The sequence below is a fragment of the Sciurus vulgaris genome (assembly GCF_902686455.1).
Source record: "Sciurus vulgaris genome assembly, chromosome: 9".
NCBI lineage: Eukaryota > Metazoa > Chordata > Mammalia > Rodentia > Sciuridae > Sciurus > Sciurus vulgaris.
In genome coordinates this window covers 88659735-88680358 of record NC_136469.1, presented here as the reverse complement: position 1 = coordinate 88680358, position 20624 = coordinate 88659735, and the positions used below count along the sequence as shown (strand labels likewise).

The following is a 20624-nucleotide window of genomic DNA, read 5'->3' as shown; positions in this document are numbered from 1 at the left end:
TGAGTAAAGCAAAGAACTCTAAGACTATATTTCCCACCTGAATGCCTATGTTGTATCAAAACAAAGAAGTCTGACTATTGTCCTAGCTTCTAAATGTTCCCAGAGATATTTCCAGCAGTGGTGTTTTGTGGCATGGAATTTGTCAGGTAAAGATACCTGAAGAAGTTTGGAAGACTCTCCAAAACTAAAATAGATTATATTATGATATTGCCGCACAATGAAGAAATCAGCATGGTTTCATAGGGAACTGTAGTACAAGCTTGAATTATAAAAGAACATCTACTGAGGCCTAGAGAAATGTATACCTAGCCAAGAATGAGTAAGATGTACAAAAGAATGGTTTTGGAAAGAAGTCACCAAATAAGCTCACTCAATGCTAACACCAATTGAATGGGCTTTTTTTTTTTTTTTTTTTTTTTTTTTTTTTTTAATTATATTTGGAGATAATAAGAAAACTACTAGTTTCTTACTGGAGGCTAGCAATTAGACCGCGACCTGAAGCGAGAGAAAGCAGAACTTCCTTTTTACTTTTAGTTGAGAAACTCTTTAAAGTATATAAAGTAGAATAGCATGATGGCTCCTTTATCTCCATCATCCAGCTTCAGTAATTGTCAGTTTGCTAGTCTTACTTTATCTGTTTCCATAGCTTTGTTTATGGAACATTTTAAACTGCAAACTTTACATGTTATCACCTATAAATACTTAACTACCACACCTAATAAAATTAGCAGTAATTTCTTAAACACATTTAATATTCATCCCATTTTCAAAATCTGTTGATTGACTCAAAGTATTATCTTTCTGTTGGCTTATTTGAATCAAATTCCATATAGGATATGCATTATTAAGTCTCATTAGTTTTTTTTTAAATACAGCTCTATTGAGGTACAATTTACATACCATAAAGACTACCACTTTAAAGTATACAAATCACTGGATGTTAGTCACAAAGTTCTGTGCTTCTGTCACCACTATCTAACCCTAGAATATTTTCCTCACCCTAAAAAGAAACCCCATATATATTATCAGCCACTGTCTATTCCTCTTTCCTCTCAAACCACTGGCAACCACTAGTCTATGTTCTATCTCTGTAGATCTGCCTATTCTGGACATTTCATATGAACAAAATCATAAAATATGTGGCCTTTTGTGTCTGACTTTTTCACTTAACAGGTTTTCATTGTTCATCCATGTTGTAACATGTATCATAACTTCATAACTTTCATGACCAAATAATACTCCATTGTATGAATACACCACGTTTTGTCTATCCATTTATCTGTTGGTGGACATTGGACTTGTTTCTACTTTGGGACTAATTCGAAGAAATGCTCTTTTGAATAAGAATGTGCAAAGTTTTATGTGGACATGTTTCACATTGGGAATATATCTAGGAGTAGAAGGGCTAGATCAAATGGTAACTTTTATGTTTAACTTTTTGGAGAACTGCCAGTCTGTTTTCCAAACAACTGAACTATTTTCATTTCTACCAGTAATGTACAAGGATTCTAATTTCTCTGCATCCTTACTAACACATTTTCTTTTAAAAAGGAAAACTATAATAATCATCCTAAGTGTGAAGTGGTTTCTTATTTTGGCTTTGATTTGCATTTTTCTTCTAAGAGTTTTATAGTTCTAGCTCTCACATTTTGGTCTCTGATCCATTTTTAGTTACTTTTTAAAAAGTCTTTTGCATGTGGTCATTCAGTTGTCCTGGCACCATTTGTTGAAAAATACTATTCTCTACCAATTGAACTTTTTTAACATTCTTATCAAAAACCAATTTATGGACTAGGGTTATGGCTTAGTGGTAGAGTGCTCACCTAGCACACATGAGGCCCTGTGTTCAATCATCAGCACCACATAAAAATGAAATAAAGGTATTGTGTCCACCTACAACTAAAAAATATATTTAAAAAATTTATAATAGTTGTATGAGATTGTTTCTGGACTCTAAATATTCCATCAATCTCTGTGTCTGTACTTAATGACAGTTCCACATCATGTTGATTTCTGTTGCTCTATAGTAAGTTTTGAAACCAGGAAACGTGTCATCCAATGAGTTGGCAAGACTGTTTGGCTATTGTGGGTTCCTTGCATTTCCAGATGTACTTTATGATAAGTTTATTAATTTCTGCAAAAATACAGCTGGGAGTTTGACAGGGATTGCCTTGAATCTGTACATCAATTTGAGGAGTACTGTCATCTTAGCAATATTAAGTCTTCAAATTCATGAACATGGGAAGTCTATTTATTTTGATCTAGTTTTATTCCACAAGATTTTATGATTTTCATTGTATAAAATTTACATCTTTTGTTAAATATATTTGCTGCTACAATAAATGGAATTCTTTTAAATGTCATTTTAGAATTTTTCATTGCTAATGTGTAGAAATATAGTGATCCCCCCCCTTTTCCATAGGGATGCATCCCAAGACCCCCAGTGGATGCTTGAGACTGTGAATAGTATTAAACCCTGTATATACAATGTTTTTTCTGCAGTAGATAGCAATGATAACATTTAATTTATAAATTAGGCATAAACAGAGATTAACAATAATCAAATAGAACATACTGATATAAATAATGTGAATGTGATTTCCCAAAATATTTTATTGTACTATATGTCTTAGCATACAATTTTTTTTTTGACTTGTTGAAAAATTTTCATGTAAAGAGCTTTATAGCTTCTCTTTGGCATATGCAAATAGCCTGTGTCACTACTCTTGCACTTTGGAACCATCATTAAGGAAAATAAGGGTTACTTGAGGCAGTAGCATAAGATTTTATCACACTACTCAGAACAGCCAGCATATAATTTAAAACTCATGAATTGGTTATTTCTAGAGTTTTCCATCCAATATTTTCAGACCATAGTTGATGTCTTACAGAAAGCAAAACCTTAGAGGAGATTGCTATACAATTCAATTTTGTATTTCAATCTTGTACCCTTCAACCTTATCAAACCCATTTACTAGCTAATACTTTTTCTGTGTGTGTAGATCCCCTCCCCAGCACCCCATACTGGGAATAGAACTGAGGAGTGCTCTACCACTGAACTACATCCCTAGCCTTCTTTTCTTTTCTCTCTCTTTTTTTTTTTTTTTTTTTTTTTTTTTTGTTTGTTTGTTTTTTTGTTTTGTTTTGGTTTGGTTTGGTTTGGTTTGGTTTGGTTTTTTGTTTTTTAGATAGTTTCTTGCCAAGAGGCTCACCGCAAACCTCCTACGTACTACCTCAGCCTCCCAAGTCTCTGGGATTACAGGAGTGTGCCACCATACCCAGCTTGAGTGTGTAGATTCTTTTGGGATTTTTTTTAATATATAATATCATGTCAACTACAAATAGTTTTACTTCTTCCTTTCCAGTCTGGATGCCTTTGTTTGTTCTCTTGTCTTACTGCCCTCCTGTACAGCGTTGATTAGAAATGGTGGGAACAGGTATCCTTATCAGTTCCTGAACTCTAGGAAAGCCTTCAGTCTTTTACTATTAAGTATTAATGTTAGATGTGAGTTTTTCTTGGATACCTTTTACCAGGTTAAGGAAGGTCCCTTCTCTTCCCAGTTTGTTGAATGTATTATTAAAGGATGTTGGATATGTCAAATGCTTTGTCTGAATTGAGCATGGTGGCTCATACCTGTAATCCCAGCTACTCTGGAAGTTAAGGTAGGAATATCACAAGTTCAAAGTTAGCCTGGGAAATTCAACAAGACCCTGTCTCAAAAATTTAAAAATTGAAAATAAAAAGGGTTGCAGGGGGAATGATGGTAGAATGAGACAGACATTATTAACCTATATACATGTATGATTATACTCCTGGTATGACTCAGCATCATGTACAGCCAGAGGAATGAGAAATTATAATTATGTTATGCTCCATTGGTGTACAACATGTCAAAATGCATTCTACTGTCATGTGTAACCAATTAGAACAAAGAAAAAAAGGGGTATATAGCTAAGTGATAGACCCAAGGTCCAACCCCCGCAATCCCCTGCCAAATACCACACATACATACACACACATGAAGTGTTTTGCCCTATTGAAATATCATAATTCATATGGTGTTTGTTCTTTATTCCATTAGTTTGGCATATTACATTGATTTTTGTACCAACTTTGCATTCTGGTACAAATCCCACTTTGTCTTGCTTCATAATATTTTTTGTATATTGCTAGATTTGGTTTGTCAGTATTTTGTTGAGGATTTTTGCTTCTATAGTCATAAGGAGTTTTGTAGTTTTCTTCTGTCCTTGTTTGTTTTGGATCTCTTACAGAATGAGTTGGCAAGTTGCTGCTTCTTCTGTATTTTGGAATAGTACGTAAAGGACTGATGTTAATTCTATAAATGATTGATATAGTTCAACAATGGTCCTGACTATGGGTTTGTGTTTTTCTTTTGTTTTGTTTGCAGTATAGACAGCTGAACCCAGGGCCCTCTGCCACTGACCTACATCCTAGCCCTTGACTAGCTCCTTTAACAGGTTTCAACCCAGAGAAAGTGTTACCTAAGTAAATTTTCTCTTTATTTCTATTGAGTACAAGTATATAATGATCTCTTAAAATACATTAAGCAGAAAAGATAGATATGAATAAAAATATATAGATAATCTAAAGGTCCTAAGACTATCATTTTTAGTAAATGAGAATTGATAAAGGTTCTCATAAAATAAATGTAATTGAACTAATTAAATGATGGTTTTGCAATTTTTTAGTACCTTCAGTTATGTCTTTCACAGTCAAAAACAACTCATTTTATGCCCAATTTTATATTTTAAAACAATTATAGCAAAAGCTAAAAATAGATTTACTTTGGAATTGTTGATCTTTAGTTATTCCCAACATAGAGTAAGTTTTCCTCTGTTTTTTTTCTGTTAGTTATTGTAATTTCATATAATAACTCCCAGATACTTTTGAAAAGCCTGAATAACAACTGTTTTGTTTCTTATATAAAATAAAGCTTTGATCTGACAATCAGAAATTCTGAGGAAAAACTGCTATTGTGCTTCATAAATTATTCCCACTTGACCAGGAACTGGGTGTAATGCAACATACTAATACTAGCATAACATTAGGTACGCGTAACTTTTCCTTCAGTTATTTATAAAACATTTCAAGACTGAGTATGAGCGTTAGTCATTGTACTAGAAGATGAAATAAGATTTTGGTCAGATGAGTGATTTTCACAACAGTGTGATTCACCATCACTCTTAGTCATGTGACTTTGGACTCCCTTTGTCACCACTATTAATGAGTTGTGTGATTCTAACTTATATGGAAATTTGCAGTTCAAAGAAATACAATAGTCACATGGTCTTGAAAGAACTTTGATTTGAAAACCAATCTGTGTAGCCTATTCTTTTTTTTTTTTTTTTTAAAGTTCTGGGGCTTGAACCCTGGGGTACTTAACCACTGAGCCATGTCCCCAGCTTTTTTATTTTGAGACAGGATCTCGCTGAGTTGCTTAGGACCTTGCTAAGTTGCTAATGCTGACTTGAATTTGCAATCCTCTTGCCTCAGCCTCCCAAGCCACTGGAATTACCAGCATGTGCCACTCTCCTAGCTCATTGCAGCATATTATTCTAACTGTATTCCCCACCAATGTGATTTGTACCACCACCCATCTAATCACCAGAACTAGAAACACAGAGATTATCCATTCTTGTTAGCTCTCCCTTTTCCTTCATGTGCAAATGGTCATAGAGTCTTGAAATCATGACATTCTACCCCAGGCCTCTCAAAGCTCTCCCCCTCTTCTCCATACAGCATCCTCTACTCTAGTTTCATCTTTTATTACTCTTCTCAACTACTGCAGTAGTCCATTCTTACTGCCCAACTTCGAGTTCAGGTTCCCTTCCGATCCATCTTCAACAAGGATACTAAAATGAGGTCTCAAAAATTCAGAATTTGTGACATCACACCTCACATTAAAATCTTCATTGAGTTTAAGGTAAAATCCATACTCCTTAAACAAGATCCTTAGCAATTGATCCTTGGCTCTGTCTTGTGTCATTCTCAACACTTAATGTGAATCTTAACCTCCTGGCATATTTTTCTGAGTATGCCTTGTTCTTTCATATTTCTGTGTGCCCAGTCTGTCCCTTCCGTCCTACTCCCTCAGCAGCTCTACTCCTATCCCTTACTTACCTAATTTATTTTTGTCCTTTAAGATTGAACTTAAAAGTCTGTTCCTCTGAAAGTGGATAAACACATATTTATCCCTTAAATTTGAAGAAAAAATAGGGAATTAGATCAGATACTCTTCATCTATATATGTTCCCTTAGCATCCTATGTATAGGAGTTATTATTGTAATGAATTTGTAGTGCTTTTCAAAATTGAGAAGTACACCCATGGGTAGAAAAAATGATATTATACATGCAGCCTGCCTGAAACCCTAGAATGATGCCATGTCTACCATCTTTGCCTTAAAAATATAGAAAACTTACATCCAATTCCATAGAATAGGCATATTTCATTTAACATAAAAACATTTAAAATTATTTTTTCTGGCATAAAACTGATCTCTGTCAAAGATGATAATGTTTATCCTGAAGTTTCAAGTGTTCACTATGCACTGCCCCATCCTGTTTTCCAGAAGTGTTCCAGAAGGCAAGTTTGAAAAAGAGAAAAGTAAGCATTTTGATGACAGGGTACTTAGGACTATTACCTCTGTAATCCTAGCCTTAAGCAGTGTCTAAGCACAGTAGATGTTCACTATTAATTAAAAAGTAATAAAATGAAAGTTCAGCATTGAAATAATAGTGTTAAATGTTAGCTCTGTGAGATTTTTAGATTTTTACTATTTTTCTCATAGAAAAAAATAGGACTAATGACATTGTGAAAGTCATGCTTTTTTTTTGTTTGTTTCTTTTTTGGTGATGCTGAGTGTCAAACCCCAGGCCCTACATATGCTTGGCTAGTGTTCTTTGACTGAGCCACACCCCAACCAAAAAATTATGCATTTTTTTAAAAAAATCACTGTCCTATATATACCATGTGAAAAAATCTATTTTAACTTTTGTAAAGTATGAAATATGTAAAAAGATCACATAAGTAAATTTTCACATACTCAATAAACTTTTACATACTCAGCACTCTCAAATAACCAGCATCCAAATTCACAACAGAAACTTTACCTCTGCTGTTTCTCTGTTCTCATCAAGTCATTGCAGCCCTTTTTTATAGCATAAGTGAATTGTGCAGAATTATTTTATACTCAAATACAATTCAAGACAAGTAACAAATAAAATAGAAAAATTGTAAGTACTAGTTGTTTTCAGTAGTTTAATTTAGTACTAATCAGGAGACATAATTAAAATTGTCTATTATTGACCACATTGTTACATACTGTCCAACACAAAAATGTTCATAAACATTAAATGATATTTATTGTAACTTCCGTGTTAATTAACTATGAGAAGTGCATTCTTTTTAAGCTCATATGTCTAGTAATCATAGTACCTAGTTCTTGTTTGACTTTCATTTGTTTGAAGGGGCAGTTCTCAAGAAGAAGGGGGCCTTCATTTTTTGTCTCCCAGGGGACCTTCAATAATATTTGAAGACGTGTTTGGTTGTCATAACTGAAGGATTCTACTGACATCTAGTGGGTAGAAACCTGAGCTACTGGAAATTTACTGTGACTTGCTGCTAGTCACAGTTTACAGCCTGCTTCCAATCTAGTGAGAATTAGTCCCATGGGGAAAGCTAGATTTAAAGTAAAAACATCATGCCTCACCCATGAAAGAATTGCCTAGATCAAAATGCCAGTAATACCAAGGTTGCAGGTAGAGTTTAATAAAGAATGGGTGGGTTGTTCATGTTTGGTACAGATTAACTTAAATAAGTTCTGTCACCCCACTCCATGAGTATGTCAGGAATTTAATTCCAGGAGGCACTAATCTTTCTATAGCTTGTGTCCCCCAAACCCCAATCACATCTTCAACATTTTTGCTACTGATTATAAGAGGAACAAAATGAGACAGTACAGACGGATTAGTTTGAGTAATTTGGAAAAACCTCTCAAAGCATGATGCTGTCTTCAAATCTGGCTCTCCCAGTGGGACTAATTCTCACAAGGACGAGAAGCAGGGTTGTAAACTGCCACTAGCAGCATTGTTAAATTTTGTTAATTACAGGCTTGACGCACAGCAAGTGTGGCCTTGTGGGCAGGCTGTTATCTAAGTCCAACAGCACTCTCCTGCCGCCACCTGTTGGGGGGGCTTAACTGGGGAGTCCAGTTGCTCTCCACAAACATTCATAACCTACACACCCAGTGATTAGAGGAGGTCATAAACATAGGAGTACACAAAAGTGCTGGTAATAAGTGAAATTAATATTTGGAAAAGTTATTCTTCATGGCTGTCTTTCAGAAGATAGTTTTTTGTATATATCACTGTGAGCTTATTGTTGTTTTTTTTTTTTTTGCTAAGGATCAAGCTCAGAGTCTTATGCATTCTAAGCAGGCACTCTACCACCAAGCTACACCCCAAGTCCCTTACTCAATCCTTGACAAGTTGATCTACCATGAACAAAGAAAGCTGTGTTTGAAGCATGGTCCTAAAACATTTGTTGATATGCAATAAATAATTAATTGGAATATAGATCAATTTTAACTTTCATGTAAAGTATTTCTCTAGAAATATTACCTGAGAAAATACTACAGCATACCAAGATTTGTATAGTTGGAACTGTAAATTTGGAAGCCCTTAAACTTAATGGAGATTACTTTAGAATCTGACCATTTGACTCTGCTCATTTAACTGAAAGCAGATATAAATGAAAATGTGTGAACAAAATTACTTGAGATAATTTTCATAAAATGTTTTATGTTAACTGAATTATCTGTACTATGGAAGCACATGGTTTAATTAGTACTTTTGTCTTCCTAAGAAGAAATGGACTGTTTCATAGAGCTCTGGACCTTTTTTAGGTTTTTTTTTTTTTTTTTTTGGAGGGGGCGGTGTTGTTTTGTTGTTGTTGTTTTGTTTGTTTGGGGGAGCCAGGGATTGAATCCAGAGGCACTCAACCACTGAGCCATATCCCCAACCCGTTTTGAGACAGGGTCCCCCTCAGTTGCTTAGAGCCTTGCTCTGCTGTTGAGGCTGGCTTCGAATTCATTCTTCCTGCCTCAGCCTCCCGAGTTGCTGGGATTAGAGATGTGGGCCACTGTGTGCAGCCTATTTTAGTTTTTAATAAAAATTTGATGTTTTGGAGGATACATGGAGTATAATGGAAAGAACATTAGCTTTCATGTCAAATCCAAGTCCAAATACTGCCACTTATGAACTGTGTAACCTTGGACCACTTCACTCTTCTGTGCCTGCGTTAGTACCTGAAAAGAAGGGAGAATACTTAAATGATAGTAGTAAGTTAATAGGTAAATAAGATAATCATGTAAAAGAATAATCATGAGAAGGAAAGGATTAACATTATTTGGAGTCATCATTTCATTTATAGGTAGATCATACTGCTCAAGAGCACATGGTATGGAGTTGGACACATGGGATCTGAACTGACTTGATCATTGATGACTCTCTCTGCGCATGAACCAGCTACAGCTATTTGATAGGCATAGAATGTGATCTTGGGCAAATCACATAGTGAGTTGGGGAAGAACCGTTGAGGCTTAAGTATAATTTTCCTTTCCTGCACAATGCCTTGCACAGGTTAAACACCAATAAATGAGGGTGGTGAGTGCCTAGATTGTTCTGAGTTCTGTCAGATAAAATGTGGTACTTAGTCCCTTTCCTCAAATAGATTATGTTTGGTTGTGAGAACCATATACTATATGCTGTCTTAAAAATTCAGAAATTAATTAAATTAGTATAAATACTAATAATGTAGTTTAAGTACTTTATTCTTTTTTCCTATATTGGCTTTATTTTTAGAACTCTTTATAAATGGTAGAGAGAGGGACAGACAAGAGTGGAAGCAGAGAGACCAGTATGAAGGCCAGTGTAAGCTATGTTGGGTGCCCAGATAGGGTGGTAACAGAGGTGGTGGTAAGAATACAAAAAGGCTGTACTTAAGGCTTAAGAGTTGATAAAGTAATTAAGTTTTGCTGCTTCATCGAGGATGTTCTAAATGGAAGCAAACATCTTTTTTTTTTTCACAGCAAGTACATGGCTAAGAAGAACATACAAGTTCTATAGTATGTTGCCACTTCCTTGCTTCATCAGAAGTCACCACCAGTCTTACCTATCATTGCTTTTATACCATCAGTGCACATGTCACCATGGTGAAATCTCACTGGATTTTACAATTCCCATAACCAAACTTCATCCTGTTTCCCTTTGACTGCAGATCCAAATTATCTCATGGCTAATGAACGTATGAACCTGATGAACATGGCCAAGCTGAGTATCAAGGGCTTGATTGAATCAGCTCTGAACCTGGGGAGGACTCTAGACTCTGATTATGCACCCTTGCAGCAGTTCTTCGTGGTGATGGAACACTGTCTGAAACATGGCTTAAAAGGTGGGCCATGCATGCAGAATACAAGTATGCATGCAGTTTCCCCACAATACATAGTCAAAAAGAAAGTATTCTTTGTGGAGCTAAAGAATAAAAGACTTGAATTAATAATATTAATCCTTTGAAGTGCAGTCTGTATGAGAGCAGAGCTATGGTTGACTTAAAGGACTTACAGGACTTAAAAAATATAGATCATTAAATGTTAAGAGTTGGAAGGGCCATTATAAGTAATTAAACCCAATAAAGCAGTTCCATCCAACTGGCAGGCAATAGGCCTGCCAGTAATGGAACATGACTTGCCCACGGTCACACAGGGACAGAGCAGGTGCAAGAACTCAGATCTCCTGACTCTTGTTTCAGTTCTCTTCCTACTTAACCATAGGCTTTTGAGGCAGGACCTGGACTTGTTCACCTTCACTTTCTCCCTTCTCAATATTCAGTTTGGGAAATAATCTTTACCATTGGACTGTTTTCTTTACTAATACCACATGGTTTAGTAATTATTAAAATTTTGTATTATAGGGCTAGGCCACACATTCTTTCTGAAAGAAGGACTGAGTATTATTGGAAAGTAGACAATTTTATTTTCACAAAACTTAATATGTTCTGAAAGCATGAATAATTTTAAAATTCTCTAATAACTTAGGATTGGATTCCTGAAAAAGACATCTAACAGATGGGAGAGAAGTGTGTGTATTTTGAGGGACTATGTTGTAAAGAACATTTAAATACTGCTTTGTTTTGTCACCTTAGCCAAGAAGACTTTCCTTGGGCAAAATAAATCCTTCTGGGGACCTCTAGAACTGGTAGAAAAACTTGTTCCAGAAGCTGCAGAAATAACAGCAAGTGTCAAAGATCTTCCAGGACTCAAGTAAGTCTAAGGTTGAATTCTGTTTCTCAAGAACAACATTCTTGGCTAGGGATATAGCTCAGTTGGTACAGTGCTTGCCTTGCAAGCATGAGGCCCTGGGTTCAATCCCCAGCACCACAAAAAATTTTAAAAATTAAAAAAAAAAAAAAAAATTCTTATTATTTCTTATTATTCTTATTATTACTAAAGATAATAATACCTATAATCATTTTGTATAACATCACAAAATGCATGTTGTTATGAGTAAACACTGCTATAAGAGAAATGGTTATGTAGAATTTTAATAAAAGTGTGCTCTTGAAGGATAATTATTCATCTGAGAGAGATTGGCTTCATGTTAAAATACCAAATTTCCAACCCAACCCCAGTACTGGGGACCAAAATTAGGGCTTCACGTCTGCTAGGCAAGCACTGTACCACTGAGCTATAGCCCCAGTTCAACATTTCCTGTTTTTTAAAAGCACTTGTGAGAATCAATGCATCTCAAGAAATTCAATCTAAGGAGTTATGATGCCTGGCTTGACTTAGATAAATAATGTATTTGGTGGGGTTCAAGAGCCAACATTAAATCGGTTGTCAAATGAACCTCAGGAATTGACACCTACAACCTATCTTAGAACTTGAAAAACAGTAATGATCACCCTCCCAACTGAGATTAGTTTAATCTTAATCAGATAGAAACTTAAATTGCCTGTGTTCATATTAGTATTTGGGTCCTTATATAATCCATACTAAACCTAAAAGTATTTATCAATACTAATCTGGTGGAACATTTCTAGATTTCAGAAGTAAGTCTTGTCTTCAAATAGTAGTCACATTCAGTATTTTTTTTTGGTAGTGGTACTTGGGATTAAACTCAGCTTTGTACATGTTAGGCAAGCACTCTACCACTGAGCTACAGCCCCAGCCCCCTCATTTAGTAATTAATTCTTTGCAAGAGCTTTTGTCCCAAACGCACCCCTGGATCTTACTATTCCTCACAGAATTCCCTGTTTAGGACTGTAGGGAGGCAGGTTATGAGGAACACTTCAATGTGCTCATTATACTGGGAGACCATTGGAAAATGAAGTGAATCTGTTCCACTGTGACCCCTGCAACTGTCACTTATGTTTTTAGTCATTTTGTCTCTGTTCTTGTAGGACACCAGTAGGCAGAGGAAGAGCCTGGCTTCGTTTAGCATTAATGCAAAAGAAACTTTCAGAATATATGAAAGCCTTGATCAATAAGAAGGAACTTCTCAGGTATGAACACCTTCTTGAATTTTTTTCTTTCCTTGATATGTTCTATGTAATAAACTGAATCATATAAATTTTTCCATTTCTTAAGTCAGAAACAGTTGATTCATAACAATTTCACTAATATTTACTTCCACACTTCACATATCTGTATTTCCAAATGGATGTTTTATACTGTTTATGTACTATCACTCTGACATACATGGTTCTTTGCAGGGTATGCCAAACCATAACACCTCCAGAAAACAGGGAAGACTTTGACACCTTAGCATGTGCCCAGGCTCAATAAGATAAGAAGCTGACTTGTAAAATTAAATTTAAAAACAGCCCAAAATATTCCAAATGGATCATAGATGTAAGTAGGAAAGATAAAACAATAAAAGAAAACAAAGAAGGCAAAAATTTCTTAAATGATGCAAAATTTGCTACATATAAAGGGGGGAAAATGGATAATTTGGGTCACATTAAATTGAAGAACTTATATTCATCAAGACACTCTTAATATTAAGAGTGAAAGTTCAGAGTGAAAGATGATTGTAATACATATATTCAACAAAAGTTGCATATTCAAGGTGTATTAAAAAGCTATCAGACTGGTGATATAACTCAGTTGGTAGAGTGCTTGCCTTGCAAGCACAAGGTCCTAGATTCAATCCCCAGTACTGCAAAGAAAAAAAAAAAACAAAAACAAAAAAAACCCTCTACCAATCCAGTAAGAAAAAAGCAGACAAGCAAATATAAAAATAGGCAAAAGGCCAGGCACAGTGGTGCACGCCTGTAATCTCAGCAGCTTGGGAGACTGAGGCAGAAGGATCATAAGTTCAAAGCCAGCCTCAGCAAAAGTGAGGCACTAAGCAACTCGGTGAGTCCCTGTCTCTAAATAAAATATAAATAGGGCTGGGGATGTGGCTCAGTGGTTGAGTGCCCCTGTGTTCAATCCATAGTACCCCAAAAAAAAGAGAAAAAAATAGGCAAAAGACTTGAACTGGTATGCTTTCGTTTTTTGTTTTGTTTTTGTTTTGTTTTTTTGAACTGGTGTTTTGAGAGGAAATTTAAATGGCCATTAAGCACGTAAAAAGATACCTAATTTCACTACCCTTCACATAAATGCAAACTACAACAATGTAATACTGCCATACCACCAAAATAGCTAAAATGAAAAACAGATAACATCCATGTTAGTGAGAATGTGAAGTAACTTTAATGTTCTACCGATGAGAAAGTTAATTGGTACAAAATTTAGGAAGACTTTTTGGCACTATCTATCGAAGTAATTATAAGCATACCCTATGATGCAGTGATTCTGGTTACAGCCAATAGAAATGCAGTTATCTTCAACAAAAGACATGAACAATAATGTTCATAGCGGTTAGATCATTTGTAATAATCTCAGATAGTAATAGACCTTAAGAATCCATTCATAGTAGAGTGAATAAGTAAATTGACATCCTACATAGCAACTAATTATACATAGCCACATGGATGGAACTCTCAACTACAATGTTGGGCAAAAGAAATTAGACACAAAAAATACCTTGTGTTTTGTTCCATTTATGTAAAGATTGGAAACTCATATAAAACTAATCTTCTGTGATAGGAAAGAGGCTACCACTGGCCAGGTGGGGTAGTAAATAGGGAGTGGAAGGGAGCATCAGGTGGTATCAAGTTTCTGGTAATATATTATTTCTTAATGTGAATACTGATGGCATGAGTGTGTTTTCTTTATGAAAATGCATCTAGCTATGCCATATGATTTGTATACTTTCGTATATTCTATGTAGGTCACTAAAATTTTCAAACAGACATTCAAATATAGCAGATTGCTTGTGATAAATAATATGAGGATGAACAAGTAACAAACAATTTAAAGAAATGACTGGTTTTTGCTGGGCAGTGGTACACACCTATAATCCCAGCAACTCAGGAGACTGAGGCAAGAGGATCACAAATTGGAGGCCAGCCTCAGTACCCTGTATCAAAATAAAAAGGGCTGGTGATGTGGCTCCGGGGTTAAGTGCCTATGGGTTCAATTCCCAGTACCAAAATATATATATATATATATATATATATATATATATATATATATATATATATATATCCATAAGTCATTTGAAAAATTATTTATCAAAGTCTAACAAATGGGGGCTGGGGATATAGCTCAGTTGGTAGAGTGCTTGCCTCACAAGCGCAAGGTCCTGGGTTCCATTCCCAGCACCGCAAAAAAAAAAGTCTAACAAATGGTTGGTAGATAAAATTATAAGGTTCGTGTATGTTGTTTCCTTTTCTTCTTTTTTTCTTTAATGAAAACTGATTGTACTAAAGAATTAAATTATGATTCCTTGAAAATTTTAAATCATCTTCAACCTATTATGCATGTTGCTTATTAGGCTAGGTTTGCTAATTAAGCAAAAATGAATATATATAATTCATCTGTTCACATTTTTAAGATGTTTATTCACTGCATTAAAGGAATATTGTTTTTAAATATAATTAAACATAAAACAATTTAAGGAGGCATTAAATTTTTTAAAAATTTAAAATTTTAAGATGCATAAAAGATTTCAGAAGTGTCCAGTGATGCATCACAAATACAAATATATCAGAAAAGTCTAACACTTCAACGAAAATACCATTCCAAATATCTTTTTTTCAACCAGATCACCTATTATCCAGAGTCTATTCATGTACCTGTTATCTAAAATAACATATTTATGAAACCCTTTCTTTTTAAAAAATTTGTCACTCTCATCATAGATGACCATATTTACTCTGAGGCAAGCATTTTTCTCTTTGCTTCATGATTATGTCATTGGATTTTTGAGATTTTATGATAGTAGAATATTCTGTGCATGTCTCTTACAGTGAATTCTATGAACCCAATGCCCTCATGATGGAAGAGGAAGGAGCTATAATTGCTGGTCTTTTGGTGGGTCTGAATGTCATTGATGCCAATTTTTGTATGAAAGGAGAAGATTTGGACTCTCAGGTATGGAAATAATACTTAACCAAGTATGTCACTTTGGGTTCGGTTATCTCAGGAATTGGGTTGATTAGATTATATCAACTGCAAGGAGAGTCATAAATGAAATTTCCTTTAATTTTGATGTGAGTATGAAAAAATTAGATTTTTGTCTTCTAGAATGTTTTGTCTTCTAGAATGTTTTTCCAAATTCTTATCTTGGCTGCAATTCCTGTTAAATATATTTAAAAGTCAGTATAGCCAGGTGTAGTGGCACACACCTGTGATCCCAGCAACTCCAGAGGCTGAGGCAGGATGACAAATTCAAAGTCAGCTTGGGCTATCTCAAAGAATTAAAAGGAGTGGGACTGTAGCTCAGTGGTAGTTCAATCCCCAGTACCACCACCACCAAAAAAAAAAAAAAAGCAAGCCAGTATAGCATGGTCTGTAAGAGTACAGACTCTAAAGTCAAACTGCTTCGTTTTAAATTGTCTTCCTCATTTTCTAGCTGAATAAATTACACAGGCACTTAGCTTTTTGGTTCTTCAGATTCCTTGATATAATTTAGGAATTTTTTTTTTAAGAGTATTTAAAAAAAAAGAGTATTTAAGCTAGGCATGTTAGTACACGTCCATAATCCCAGTGACTCAGGAGGCTGAGGCAGGAAAATCAAAAGTACAAGGCCAGGCTCAGCAATTTAGGGAGACCCCAAGCAACTTAGCAAGCAAGATCTTATCTCAAAACAAAAAATAAAATGGGCTAGGGGTGTAGCTCAGTGGTAAAGTGCCCCTGGGTTCATTCCCCAATACCAAAAAAAATAAAGAGAGAGAGAGTATTTCATGGAGTTTTTGTGAGGAATAAAGAAGTTAGTACATGTAATTCACTTAGAATACACCTTAGTACATATTATTTGCCCAATAAATAAAGATGCTGCTTTTTCACTATGATTATTTCTCACCTATTCTATATGAAATAGTATGATGAATTTGTTAGGTTTTACTCAGAAAATAGAAGATGAAATATAGTTCAATATGGATTTTAAAAAAATAAACTGAATAATTAAATAGCAAATCTTGAAAAATGAAAATATGCACAACAATGAAAGTTTGAAAGAATAGACACCAAAATGTTATTGCTGGTCTTCTTGGGGTAGTTGAGATTATGGGTATTTTATATTACTTTGTTTTTCCTATTCTCTGAAACTGCCGTAGGGAAATGTGCATTATTTTTGTAATTGTAACTTTTAAAAAATTATTCCTAAAAGCAAATAGAAATTCAGTAGCAAAATGCCTAAGTAAAAGAAAGGAACTTTAAACCTTATATACATTAAGTATTCTGTTGACTGTCTCAGTTAATGATCTTGTTTCCTAGTCCTATTGATTTAATCTTGATCCTTCTAACTCACAGCAATTCTTGATTATATTAAAAATAAAACATTAAGGGCTGGGGATGTATCATTGGTAGAGTGCTTGCTTGCCCAGCATGCCAAGAACCTGGTTCAATCCCTAGGGCTGAAAGGAAAAAAAAAGTAAAACATTGAATTGAATTTGTATTATAAATTTCTGGTGATTGTCATAACTATATTTATTATTTTGAGTGCCTAGAAAGAGACATTTTGTTGTTATTGTTTGTTTTTGTTTTACTCCTACAAAAAGACATTGTTATGCCTTAGAAAAGTATCAAAATTTTTATTAAATTCTGAAAATTTTCTCTGTAGGTTGGAGTTATAGATTTTTCAATGTATCTCAAGGATGGGAACAGCAGTAAAGGTAGTGAAGGGTATGTGCAAAGAATATTAGATTTCTTTTTTCTTTTGATGTGGTATTCTCCCCACCCCCCACACCTTTGGTCATATTTAAAGTTTACAACAACACTGATTTAACTGACTTGCCAAAAGAATTTCTGATAATACAGCTTTTTAAAAATCTTGCTAAAAATGTCTATTTGTGCCTCTTGCTAAACCCATTTAGATAATTTTTCTGCTGTGTGATTCAAACAAAATAAAAATTAATAATCTAATTCTTCATCTCTTAATGTTTGTAAACATGATCATTTTGACCAAAGGGATTGCAATGTCAGTTGCTTAAAATTTGCAAGATGAAATATGCATCATGGGGTTATATATAATATTAACATCAAGGGGAGTTGAGTGAAGGGCATATGGCAACTCTGTACATTTACAACTTTCTTATAAAGCAAAAATTATTTCAAATAAAAAAATTAAATACTATAGTACTTGCTGATTAGAGATCAGAAATATACCTCATACCCTTTATACATTTAGCAGATGAAAGTATACTTAGTTTGATATTTTTAATCTTGGACATTGAGTTAAAGCTTGTCATTTGTGGGGGCTGAGATGGGTCTCAGTGGTAGAGTTCTTACTTGCCTAACTCACATGCCTAGCACAAAGGATGCCCTGAGTTCAGTCCCCTGCACTGCCAAAAGAGAGAGAGAAAGTGAACTTGTGCCTATTATAGATTAGTTAGTTCTAAATGACCTCCTTTTCCCACACTTTATTTTCTCTTGTCATAATAAACACTAGACCTTTACAAGTCTTTTTTACCACTCACTTTGAATATAAATAGCACTTAAAGGTAAATGTATAGCCTTTAGGAACAGCTATATTATACTAGAGTTTAATAGAATTCCTATGATGAATGGAAAATTGTTGCCATAAACAATACTAGTGAAGCTGAAAAAAATGTATTAACTTGCAAGAAGAGACTTTCTAAACTTAAATGCCACTGATTATAGCTATTTATACTTATAACCTAAGTTATTAAAATTTATAAGCTATAACAGGGGCTTTATTAATGTAGACTTTTTACTTTTAAACTTCCAAGTCTTTCTTGTTGATATGTGGAGAGGGTTATCATGCATCATGTTTATCTTATTCAGTGTCTGTGCCCCAATTTTCTTCTCATGTTTTATGAAAAGATGGGGTGGGAGACAGGATATATCTTGGTGTTTCTTATGTTATTTATTTTATTTCTATAACTTCTCTTTTTCTTCCAGGGATGGTCAGATTACTGCAATTCTGGACCAGAAGAACTATGTAGAAGAACTCAACAGACATCTGAAGTAAAGAATGAATAAATAATAATATTTTACTGGGGTTTTGTTGGGAGAGAAGGGAAGTATAAAATGATAAGAAGTGAGGAAAAATTCAGACAGTATTCAACAATATATAAATGTAGAATTTCTGCTTGGCAGGCACTGAGTTAGGCATTAGATAAATGAGATGTAACTGTTTTGGTGACCCTTAGTGAAAAGCAATATAAGAGACAATAACTAGTAATTAAGTAAATACATTCAGTTAAGAATTTTAAAATGTGTGACCGAGATATTTGAAATTGTCAGCCCACTTGGTGCAGTAATAAAGCCACAGATTTCAATATTGAACTTGGATAAACCATTCAGTACCTTAGTTCCTTTATATATCCTTCTCCCTTGTATTTCTCACTTATACATTGAATTGAGATATTAATTTACTCTCTCTTCATCATTACTGCCATTAATGTACCAAGCATTCACCAAGGATTTCAAAACACAAAATAGTTTCCTCTGTCCCAAGACCAATAATCTTAAAAACTATTGATATTCTCAAATACTTTGATGTAATTGTAAAGACTGCTGAGTAATTCAGCAGAATAACTAGTATATACAAAAATTACCTTGTTTCTAATTCATAGAACTTTTATAAATTCTGTGAGGAAATCTATTTTTTTTTATTGTAAACAAATGGGATAGAGGAAAGCTATTTTTAATTTGACTTACAATGTGATTATAGTATCAGTATAAATTTTGAGTGTTCTTCATTCCAGCTAACAAATTCAAGAACAGTTTATTTTTTCTTGGGACCAAGAACTAATCATGATTATAATGAACCATGGAGATATCATCAAAGCAAGGATACAGTTACAGCTGACAATGAAATATAAACATGACTCTTACATTAACTTAAATTATTTATGCTTTCCATGCCTTAGTCTCTTTATCTGTAATTGAAGACATCTAATACATAGGACTGTTGAAAGAAATAAAATAAATTATGCAAATAATTTTGAACAGTGCTTGATACATGTAAGCATTTAATTCATGTAGCATGTTGTTGTTATTTATAGATAAGCCCTGAAATTTACCATGTAGCTCATTAGCTCTTTTTAATTGAACAAATACTTACTACAAACTCTAATGCCAAAGATATATCAGCTAAGGCAGACAGCCATTTGTAAGCTGTCTTAGAGCCTACAGGTCTATCAAAAATTGTTGACATTAGACAATGAATAAGTGCTGGGTGTTTCAAAAGAAAAGTACAGGGCATTGTTTTCAAAAGATATCATTGTTTTTCTCTTGATAGTGCTACTGTAAACAACCTACAGGCAAAAGTAGATGCATTAGAAAAATCAAACACTAAACTCACAGAGGAGGTAAGTGTTTTGGAAATTCTTTGACCTATAAAATTTAATAATGTACATTAGTGGAATCAATCATTTCATATAACCTTAGAAATGAAGGAGTTGACTTTTCAAATATACCTACTCTAGTACAAAACTTTTTTTTTTCTTTTTGACTGGTCAGTTGGCTTATTCTAGTATTTTCATTTAACCTAGTTAGACTGCATAGGCATGTTATCTAAGTATCTTTTGTGTGAGTGTTTTGTCTGAGCTACCCTAGAGTAAATATTCAGCATATAGCATGATAGTCATTCAAAAAACATTTTGGGCACTAGGTGCTAAAACTGCACAAAGATTTATATGTGCTAGACACTAATTTGTGTGTTCCAGACAGGCAAGCTCCTGACTCCCTAGATTCTTATATTCTTCTTGGGACAGTAAGACAGATAAGATGAAGATCACTCTTCAAAAGACCAATAATTCCTGCTTATTTGTCAAACTACTTATGTGTCATGTGCTCCTGAATCAGTTAACTTCTGAGAGGCCCAATTCGCTCACTGGCTTCTAATCTCACAATTACTTGAAAGCTCAGATAAGAATAGATATGTGATCAAACACCCTAGGTAAATGTATGATTACATAAATGGTATGCCTCTACTTCATGTACAACCAGAGAAACAAGTTGTATC

The 20624-nt window shown here is 34.3% G+C and overlaps 1 protein-coding gene across 14 annotated transcripts in view; it reads left to right on the top strand.

Annotated features, from left to right (window-relative positions):
• RUFY3 (RUN and FYVE domain containing 3) overlaps window positions 1–20624 on the top strand; it is a 76020-nt gene that overhangs the window by 34476 nt on the left and 20920 nt on the right. For all 14 annotated transcript variants that reach the window (XR_013766033.1, XR_013766034.1, XR_013766035.1 and 11 more), the window contains 7 exons: window positions 10300–10473; window positions 11224–11341; window positions 12481–12582; window positions 15439–15562; window positions 17253–17314; window positions 18554–18619; window positions 19899–19968. Coding sequence is in view for 11 of the 14 variants with exons in the window: in XM_079152987.1 (XP_079009113.1) it covers window positions 10300–10473; window positions 11224–11341; window positions 12481–12582; window positions 15439–15562; window positions 17253–17314; window positions 18554–18619; window positions 19899–19968 (716 nt within the window). In the remaining 3 variants the exon portion in view is untranslated. The remainder of the gene's footprint in view (window positions 1–10299; window positions 10474–11223; window positions 11342–12480; window positions 12583–15438; window positions 15563–17252; window positions 17315–18553; window positions 18620–19898; window positions 19969–20624) is intronic.